The following is a 10,414-nucleotide window of genomic DNA, read 5'->3' on the forward strand; positions in this document are numbered from 1 at the left end:
CTTGGTATGACCGCTGAAACACAAAGCTGTACAATTATAGTAATTATATATTTAATCTACATCAGCAACAATCATAACATTTATTTTATAATAGTCTAGAGTTTTAATTAGTTAGGTGTGCAATGTAATTTAATGTAATGTGTTGCTGTGTAATTAATGTAAAAAAAAAATCATGATAACTAATATATATATATATATATATATATTTATTTATTTTTTTTATATTCCATTTATGGTCCATACTCCAGCCCAGTAGGTGGCGGGAATGCACCTATCGTTTGTTTGCCAACCGCCATAAAACTCCAAAAGAAGAAGAAGAAGAATCAGAGGTATTGGAACTCTGGCTGGACTCATCCATGGTGCAAAGAAGTTTGGCCTGAAAAACTAGGAGCACCGACTTTATGTGAAATAAGGGACTGGGGAGTCGAGGAAGGTGATCTTGTCAGCGTCCTTGATCTCCATTAAGATTAGCCAAATGTGGCACTCCACCACCACCAGGTTGGCCATGGACTTTCCAATTGCCTGTGCAGTGGCCTTTGTAGCGTGTAGAGCCAGGTCAGTCACTGTGCGCAGCTCCTTGAAGGCATTGGAACTCTGGCTGGACTCATCCACGGTGCAAAGAAGTTTGGCCTGAAAAACTAGGAGCACCGACTTTATGTGAAATGCTGAGCCAGCCTGGCCAGCTGCTGAATAAGCCCTGCCTGCCAGAGTGGAGGCAGTCCTGCAGGGCTTAGATGGGCGAGCTGCATGGGCCTTCAATCCCAGGGTTGATGGAGGGCAGAGATGTGGAACGACCTTTTTCTTCAGTGCCGTCAACAGTGGTGAGAGTGGCAGAAGTGAAGGAATGAACATGTGCTGAGTAGGGGCTACGCCACATCCTGGTTAGTTCGCCGTGAACCCCTGGGAAGAACGGGGCGGACCGTTGCAGGTACCACTCGTCTAAGTGGCCGTGGGTGGGACCAGTCAAAGCCGAGGTCCTCCACAGCCTTAAAGAGAACGCAGATCAGCTCGCTGTCTAAGCGGGGCCATGTTGGTTGCTTCGGAGGGAGAGTGTCTGGGTCCTCGCCAGAGCACGCCCTCTCTTCAGCATCTGAAGCTGTCAGTGACATGGAGTCATCAGCGACCACTTCCTCCTCAGACCCGCCGAAGGAGATCAAGCCACTCACAGCCAATGAGAGAAAGGGAAAGGGAAACTGACTTTTTTCCTTAGTATTGTGAGTTTATATTTTACAATTCTGACTTTGTAACTTGTAATAATATTGCGCAATTCAGAATTGCAAAAAAACAAAAAAAAACAGAATTATGAAATAAAGTCACAATAACTTTTTTTTATTATTCAGTTGAGGAAATGGGCTTCCATAAGTAGATCATCAAGCAATTCACCTCTAAAAACAGAAACTGTTATGTATTAGTTTGCATATGACAATTTAGCCTGATTTCTCAATGCTTTGAAACATCTGCTGCACCTCTGTGACCAAGATGTAACTGGCAAGTATTCAAAGTATATCAATGTGCTATTGTGAAGGCATGGCATCTCCATTCATTTATGACAGCCTCTGTCATGCAGTCAACATTTCTCTGCCCATCATCCTTTCCCTCTTTCACATCCATCATGTGACCTTGATCCAATGGGAATGTCTGGCTGTGCGCTTTTTACTCCTCCTTGAACAAAATACACCACTAATAATAACTAACTATGATGTTCTTCTAATTGTCTACAGCTAACTGCTTAGGACACCTAAAGGCAGCGCATAGCCCTTTTCTGAGCTGAAAATCAACTAAAAAACCTCGATACAAGAGTTTGCAGGCATCTCTACTGTTCTGGTAGAGTTTAATATTGTACATGTGCTGTGACCATATCTTCTCTAATATTCTAATTTCTTAATCTCTGTCTCTCTCTCTTTGTATCGTACTCTGTTTATGTCTCATTATATAATTTACATGGTGCTTTTCCTTCATTTTAGACAGTACAGAGAGAAAGAGAATCTCCTTCTCCGGAATCATTCCAAATGCTCAGACCCCCACAGGTTCCTCTTGTTTTGATTATTCTATCATGCATATTTTAAGATTCAAATGTTTTAAAGCAAGGCATCACTTTTCCAAATGGTTAGAAAGTGATATTCCAACCACGCATTAATAAATGTAGTAATAAATGCTCATTTTTGAAGGGAAAGGTCTACTAACATTTAATATTTGCTTGCTTGGGGTTCATTACAGTATGTGTAATCTCAAGATCACAAGCAGTGTTGTCAGAACATATAATCCCAGAAGACTTGGTGAACCAATTTTGAGATGAATTACTATGCATGTGGAAAAACCATAAATCTCCATTTCAAGCTCAATGTGGTTGTTTCATGGTTTTTCTATTCCATAAATGTATGTGCATGTGCTGGTAGGCATTCAAACATTTGATTTAAAATTATATCCATTTTAGAATACATCTTGCACTGACAGATGTGTTCAGCTAACAAGCGGAACCCTTTGGAAAAGTGATGCTACGTTTGATAAGCTACATCTGCTTTTTTCTGATGGGGTTAACCTGGACAAAGCACCAGATATTATATATATATATATATATATATACACTGAACCATGAAATTCTACACACTATTCTACACAGTGGTGGAAAGGCCAATGAAGGATCTAATAGATTTCCGGCATTATAGTTTTCCCTGCAGTAACATCTATATCCAAGAGCAACCCCCTTCCAAGCACACTAGTACCAGTAACATAAAACTTACCCTCACTACCTCCATGACTTATCTCAGTCTAGGTATTTGTGTAGCACTTGTTACCTTTGTATGTTTGCATTGCTTTGAACAATTACGCTAATATGTTTGAGATTGGTGCTAGACATGTTTTAGTGAAGCCTAGACTGAGAGCAAGTCTTGACCTTCCCAGACTTGGATGCAAGAAACCTTGTCCCCGCTTCTAGTAAAGTAAACAGGAATGTTGATTCCTGGAGTTGCACTTTTCCCAGCACTTCCCTGTGTTCCCGTTCCATTCCCTCTCACAGCCCTTCCCAACATCTGTCCTCCATTGTTATTGATTATACATTATCACAGATTATGCTGCTTATTTGTGATTTGTTTTTATCATCGACTTAAAATTATTTGCATGATGTGTTTTGTTTATTGCTCATTTTACAATGTTTAATTTTTGTTAACATTGGACTTTTTCGATTATAGATTACAGTATCTAACTACCTTTTCTTTGTCCACCACAGGGTGTTTTCATGTATGTTACAAATCGTCATGAGTTTGGAAGGCTTATTTCGACTGCCAACTATAACACATCTCATTATAACAATGACCTTTGGCAAATATTTGAAAACCCACTGGTGAGTGACTAGATGATTTGTGATTTGTGAATTTTTTTCTGTATACAAAGTGTCTGGTACAATTAAAAAAACATCAGGGTCCAGAAGTGTTCATTTAGTGCTACATTTGTCATCAATAATGAAGTGGAGTGCTGACAAGGTAAACATACGTCTGTGTTGACCTCCATGTAGGTTTTAGTCTGCCTGCCGGATTAATGCAGATCTAATCACTGTTTGCAATGCAGGTCACTCAGTGGGCTAAAGTTCTAATCCTCTTTCTTTTTCACAGGACTGGAGAGAGAAATACATCCATCCCAACTATACCCGAATTTTCACTGACAACGTCTTGGAGCAGGTGAGCAAACATTTACATTTATTCATTTAGCAGATGCTGTTCGGGTAGAGTAGGAAAGATCATTCCCACATGGATGTTTAGTAAAGTTAATATTCAGGATAAGAACGTTAATATTCTAGAAAGCTTCACTCACATACCGACCAGACTTGTGGGATAAGGATACATTTGTGAAAGTGAATGTAGGTAGGAGGGTACAGATGTAGAACCAGTGGTTGTTCTATACTCTTGGTCTGATTGAAGACCAAGTGAACAACCATATATTTGAAAAATTGGCAGACGTTTGATGAGCATTGCATTATTCCAGATTCTAGAGTTGACTGAACAAGGAACTATGCAGATTGCCCAGATGGAACCTGATTTTCTTGATAAAGTACAGTGCAAATCTACATGACCGGGCAGCCTTTGCAATGGTCTGTGAATCTGAACTGGTCATCAAACACTACCTGCAACTTCTTGTTTGATCTGGATGTGGTGTTCTCTGACGGGCCTTGCTGAACGATGTTGCTGAATTGTGGGCTTGCTAGAAGACAAGGAGTTCTGCTTTTGCTAGGTTGAGTTGAGAAGTTGAGATAAGAGTTGATTTACTTTTAACCAGGCCAAGAAGTCTACCAGGCTAGCCGTGATTTGGGAAGCCCAAGGCAAGAAAGAGAAGTAGAACATTATGTTGTTGGCATAGAAGTGGTAGGAAAATCCATGGGTCTATGATAGGTCCAAGCAATGTTGTGCACATCGAGAAAAAGAGGAGGCAAAGTGCTGATCCTTGAGTCACCACTGCGGTTACTTGATGTAACTTGGATACAGTTCCCTTCCATGATACCATAAGCAGGGGTCTCCAACCCTGCTCCTAGAGAGCTACCATCCTGCAGATTTAAGCTCCTCAAACACACCGGAACCAGCTAGTCAAGGTGTTCAGGGTTACTTGATAATTACAGACAGGTGTGTCGGAGCAAGGTTGGAACTGAAATCTGCAGGATGGTAGCTCTCCAGGAGCAGGGTTGGAGATTCCATTCGGTTGGTCTTGTTTGCATCTTTTGAGACTATACATATACAGATCCTCCAGTCAACCAGGACAGTAGATCTCCAGGAGCAGGGTTGGAGATCTCTGCCCTAAAGAATCTACATGGGAGGTAGGATTCAAACCAACAGTTTCCAAGATGTTAAGGTGTTGAGAAGGATTATTGGAGGATCTGTGGATTTACAGTCTCAAAAGATGCAAACTAGACCAACAGAATTAGGACATCATTAACCATCATTAAATATAAGTCCACTTATAATGTTAATCAAGTTAAATGCACCAAAAAGAACTGTAACTTAGTTTTATATCGTAATTTGGACCGTTCTTCATCTTCTCTCTGATCCCTTCATTAGCTGTTTTTGCTGTAGCCTTTAGACTTCTATATGTAATTACTTATGTTATGATTGCAAGAGAAATATGTAAAAGTAATGGGAAGTACAGTTTTCCATGATGTCACCTTTGAAAATAAAAGCATTTGTTCTTTGCATGACACTCCCATCGATGTTTGTATGAGTTAGGATTATTTAGAGTGAACATTTTTTATGCTGGAATAGTCAAACTTGTGCTGGGTGTTAAGGTCAAAAGTTGATCTGATGATACTAAGCACCTGTTTGTTTCTACAGCCATGCCCAGATGTTTTCTGGTTCCCTGTGCTCTCGGAGAAAGCCTGTGATGAGCTGGTGGAGGAGTTGGAAAACTATGGTTCATGGTCTGGTGGAAGACACGAGGTCAGATAAACCCGCCGGCCTTAAAACAGTCTGCACACATTGTACAGGGATCGGCCATGAATAAAAAAAAAACATCTTTAAAAATGTGTAAATACAAAAAAGAAAGAGATTTTGTTTTTCTAAATAGACAAAATTACCTTTTTTCTAGACTTTACACAGTAGCACAATTGCTTATAATATTTAAGGTTTTTATCATTGACTTTTTGCCCAGTCATTGTGTTTTCTCTTTGCAGGACAAGCGTATCAATGGAGGCTATGAGACCGTCCCGACAGATGACATTCATATGAAACAGATCGATTTCGATAAGGAATGGCTGCACTTTATCAGAGAAATCATCTCCCCTGTCACTCTCAAGGTCTTCTCTGGCTATTATACCAAGGTGAGCCAGTCTGTCTGGGTCTGGACCGAGTCATAATTAGCTGTTATATCAGAATGTCTGAGCATGTGTTAGGGAATTTCTCTCTTCTACCTCAACCTCATCTTTTTGTAAGGCATTTTGTCCTTTTAGGGCATTTTAGGGTCATTATAACCATTAAGAACCAAAGAAAGACCCTTTTGTGTTTTGTGAAATTAAACACAGATGGCATGTTCACCTTTTCAACAAATCATTTACCTTCTTTAAATGCTTAAAAAAAAACCTGCCGAGAACTTAAGGACAGGTGCATCCCTACACATGTAAAATATTTTGTGTGAGGATATTTTTTTTTATTATTGTTTAATTATTGAAGAGTAATTTCAGATTTTGCATTTCAGTGTTTGCATTATTAGTGCGTTTTGATCCAGTTTGAAAAATACATAAATCATTTACCTTCTTTAAATGCTTAAAAAAAAAACCTGTCGAGAACTTAAGGACAGGTGCATCCCTACACATGTAAAATATTTTGTGTGAGGATATTTTTTTTTATTATTGTTTAATTATTGAAGATTTAATTTCAGATTTTGCATTTCAGTGTTTGCATTATTAGTGCGTTTTGATCCAGTTTGAAAAATACATAATCATCAGACACTACCATGAATCATAGTAAATGTAAGGTAACTTTCTGTTCATTGGAAAAATTGTTTTAAAACTCCTTTTATTTTCTCTTTGTGGAGTGAAATATGATCCAGACATGGTCTTGATAGGCTTCCTGAAGTTCATCCATTAAGTCATCCATTGATTCGACTCATGGCTTCACACACTTAAATGCAATCACTGAGCTGCTGCTTATTATAAGTAGGGCATTTTCTATAATTTGCACAGTTTAAACTTTTTTTTTTTTTTCTTTTTTTGTCAGCCAATGGTATCTTTTTAGTACATTGCACATCTGCATGATTTCCGAAGGCTTATTACAGCAGCCAACCAAAACACAGCTTGCTAGATGAGATTTGTTTGGTTTTTGGTTGATATGACTTTCCTTCTCATGCTGTTCTTTTAGGAGGGCTCTGTCCACTATTAACTGGATAAGCACTGTTAGTTCTCTGGTTCATTTGACTCATGGAATGTGAACTCTAGTTGGCACCGTGAGTCTGAGTTCTTTGTGGGTCATCCATTAAAGGGATAGTAGACCCAACAAATTAAATATATAGCATTATTTACTCACCCTCATGTCTTTCCAAACCTGTACGCCGTTATGTTTTTAGTGGAACTTTAGAAGAATGTTCACCAAGCTCTCTTCCAACAACAGTTCAAAGTGACCAAGTCTGTTAAATGTACCATATACTCTAAGTAGTCCATACTGTACCATTAGTCTTCCAAGTCACAAGTCTTCCAAAGTTACATAATAGTTTTATGTCAGGAACAAAATAGCCATTTTAACTACGATCTACATAAAGGTTCTTCACCAATTGTTTGTTCCACAGAAGAAATAAGTTGCACAAAACTGTAAGCAAATCTGTCAAACTTTTGAGGTTTGGGTTTTGATTGTCTCCCTTTTTTAATATTTTTTTTCTTTCAGGGCTATGCCATTATGAACTTTGTGGTGAAGTACACTCCAAACAGACAAGCCTATCTAAGACCACATCACGATTCCTCAACATTCACCATTAATATAGCTCTCAACAACAAGGGCTTAGATTTCCAGGCAAGCTGATACACTGGTCTTACGTTTTCTGAAACAGGTTTTAAATACATTGTAGAATCACATGTAGTTAAACTTATGACTCATTTCCTTCTATTTCAGGGTGGAGGTTGTCGATTTCACAGATATAACTGTTCCATAGAGTCTCCTAGAAAAGGTTGGAGCTTCATGCATCCAGGTAGACTCACTCACCTTCATGAAGGACTACCTACGACCAACGGTACACGCTACATAGCGGTGTCCTTCATAGATCCTTAGACTCCCACATAGTTCTAGTAGTTCTACACTAGGAATTTACTAGCCTTGATATGTTTGTGTAGTGTCAGCTGTTTGTCTGTTTTTACTGATTTATTCTTGGTTTATGTGTTGTGTGGCTGTTTGTATTTTCTGTCTTTTGAAACATTTACTACTGTCTAGAGAAAATGCTGTTTAACATAAGTTTAATAAAGTCGACTGATGCATACACACACATACATGCGCACGTGCATTCTGGTAGACTTTCATACATATGAACCTTGTTTCATTACTCAAAATTATATGAGAGATTTGACCATAATTTTGTACTTGGACAAAAAAACAAATCAGGTGAGGTCAGTAACTTTTCATTTAAAGGGGTCATATGATGCGATTTCAATTTTTCCTTTCTAAATGCCTGGAGCTGATACGTGCTGGTCGCTGAGGAAATGATGTGCATTTAAGTCATTCTCATTGAAATAAAATGGACACCACATTTTTCTTATTTTTTTAACATTCCGACAAAATACAGATAGCTTTTTAGTGCCAGTGCAACAAAATTAAGAGCAAATGATGCACATTATTTGTGTAATTGTGCTTTATCGTTACATTTTATTCCCGTGTTACCGCAAAAAATGATGCAAACTTTGTGCAAGCCTGTTACCCTTATAAACCCTATGAAGTATTACTTTCTGTCAAACTTTAGGGCTATTCTTCTTCAACAGCACATTAAATGTCTAAAAACTCAACTGTACCATCAATATGTAGAGTTACACCTTTTTATGACCAATATCAATTTGCTTTCATTGGGATTCTCTAACTGACAAACCCTCAACCCAGTGTGCACTCAGGTGCTCTAAACTCATAAATACCAAAGGAAGTTGGTAAAAAGGAAGGTGAGCTGTAACTGTACAAAAATCTAGATTTCTACAAATCTGAGAGCTGTTAGTGGCAATGAAATAACATATGACTTCAATGGTTCTTCCATGTAGCAGCTGACCATGTTTTTAAAAGACATGAAGGTAATTATATACTGTAAACAAAATAAGTATAATGTTGTATGTTTGCACAACGATAAATGGCAGGATTTAAATTAATGCTAGTTGATTGTTTTGTTTTTTTTTTTGGGGGGGGTTGCTGAAGGTGTTTTTGCTGTAAAATATGAGGTGAATATGCCTTATTTTCTGAACTGAAAATGTCTCAAGAGATGTCAAATGTTTTACTTTCTCTTGTTCCTTACAAATGTCTCAGCCAGGTCAGTCTCTTAACTTATTTTGAAATTTGTTGAAATAATAAAATGTTTTAAAGAGAAAAAGGCTTTTTTTATATTCAGTTGAAATGTGTTGTTCTGTGTGTAAAAATAAAAAAAAAAATTGCAAAAAAATATGATCGAGACAGATCAAAATTGGGAACAGTCCAATAATTTGTTAAATAAACTGTTCAACTTCTAAACACAGTGCAGCTTGAAAAAATTATAAACATTTCCTTTTTACACTTTTACACTTTAGTATGACACTCGGAATGTGAATGTTAATGTAATAAAGAACGTGTGAACAGAACACTAACATGCCCATCACATGCCACTTGTCCCATGCAAGTCTCCTTAGAATCAATCAGCACAGCTTAAGTGTTGAAAGAGTGAACATGTAAACAAGAAGCAGATTGCAGATTGACGCAATCTATGATACACGTCAGTGACACATACTTGAACTCTTCTTTAAGTGAGATTGATGAGATGTTGGAATTTTAGCACAACAATTAAAGGAATGTATGGGGGAGTTGAAACTGTAATTCCTCCTATAAGCTGGATCATTTTAACTGGAATCAGAGATAAGCTTATAAACTTTAAATTAGGACTGCTAAGTCATAATGGTCCAAGTGAGCAAAGCAACAAAACTCACTCTTTTTAATCAACAAATAAAAGTCACATTTTCAGCGGTTTCTGTCTCTCAGATCAGCTTCAACTGTCACTGAAAATAAATAACTGTGGAATTCTTTGTAACTGCAAATCACTGTAAATGTGAACGCACCTTCAGTGCAGACCGCATGAATAAAGTTTGAAAATTGCCATAGCAAAGGAAGGTGGCGGATATGCACTCTGATGCTGAAGTGTGAGATATTTTTCCTTTCCTTCATCTTTCGTCTCTTGGTTGGGGTTTGCTGGGAAGAACTCCCTGACTTGTTCAATGTTTCCGTCTGGGTCTGCGGGTTTGAGAAGCTGCTGAGAAATGCAGCGAAAGAGGGAGACATGTAGGTCAGAGACAGGAGCGCAGCAGCAGGCTACAGAAAGATCCCTTTGTGGCCGCTCTCCCCCCTGCTCACGTACGGCTCTGAAAGATGACATTGATGCAGGGCAGTGGCACAGGAAACACACAAGGCTAATAAACTTACAGGTTTGCTGAGGATAACTTATCAAACAGAGCTGAGAGGGAAAGCTGTAGTCAAGACGATCAGTATGAAACGTGAAAGCGGACAGGAAGTGTGAAATCAGATCAGGCCACTTGGCTAGATTTATTTATTTTTTCTCTGCATGCCCAATCCATTTTAGAGACTATGTAGTCTGGCTAATGAATATTAAAATGACTATAATTAATTTGAGCATAACACAGAGCTTACATAATAAAATGTTGGGAATACATATGCAACTTAATGTAACATAATTAAATTGACTGAAGGTGGTGGTTAGATGACACCATTGTAAAATG

At 38.2% G+C, this 10,414-nt stretch overlaps 1 protein-coding gene and 1 long non-coding RNA gene across 2 annotated transcripts in view; one reads left to right on the forward strand and one right to left on the reverse strand.

The window, feature by feature from the left end:
* LOC107679636 (uncharacterized) overlaps positions 1-1,190 on the reverse strand; it is a 9,783-nt gene extending 8,593 nt beyond the window's left edge. Inside the window, exon 1 of the long non-coding RNA XR_001633072.1 lies at positions 1,108-1,190. This is a non-coding gene — a long non-coding RNA (uncharacterized LOC107679636). The remainder of the gene's footprint in view (positions 1-1,107) is intronic.
* Positions 1-8,099, forward strand: part of LOC107679635 (procollagen-lysine,2-oxoglutarate 5-dioxygenase 2-like) — a 46,532-nt gene extending 38,433 nt beyond the window's left edge. Inside the window, exons 14-20 of the mRNA XM_016475249.1 lie at positions 2,905-2,921; positions 3,227-3,340; positions 3,609-3,674; positions 5,313-5,417; positions 5,651-5,797; positions 7,353-7,478; positions 7,578-8,099. Coding sequence (XP_016330735.1) covers positions 2,905-2,921; positions 3,227-3,340; positions 3,609-3,674; positions 5,313-5,417; positions 5,651-5,797; positions 7,353-7,478; positions 7,578-7,733 — 731 coding nt within the window. The 3' untranslated portion in view covers positions 7,734-8,099. The remainder of the gene's footprint in view (positions 1-2,904; positions 2,922-3,226; positions 3,341-3,608; positions 3,675-5,312; positions 5,418-5,650; positions 5,798-7,352; positions 7,479-7,577) is intronic.
* Positions 8,100-10,414: the final 2,315 nt, after the last annotated feature.

This window comes from Sinocyclocheilus anshuiensis, unplaced genomic scaffold (assembly GCF_001515605.1).
Source record: "Sinocyclocheilus anshuiensis isolate Anshui unplaced genomic scaffold, SAMN03320099.WGS_v1.1 scaffold384, whole genome shotgun sequence".
NCBI classification, from domain to species: Eukaryota; Metazoa; Chordata; class Actinopteri; order Cypriniformes; family Cyprinidae; genus Sinocyclocheilus; species Sinocyclocheilus anshuiensis.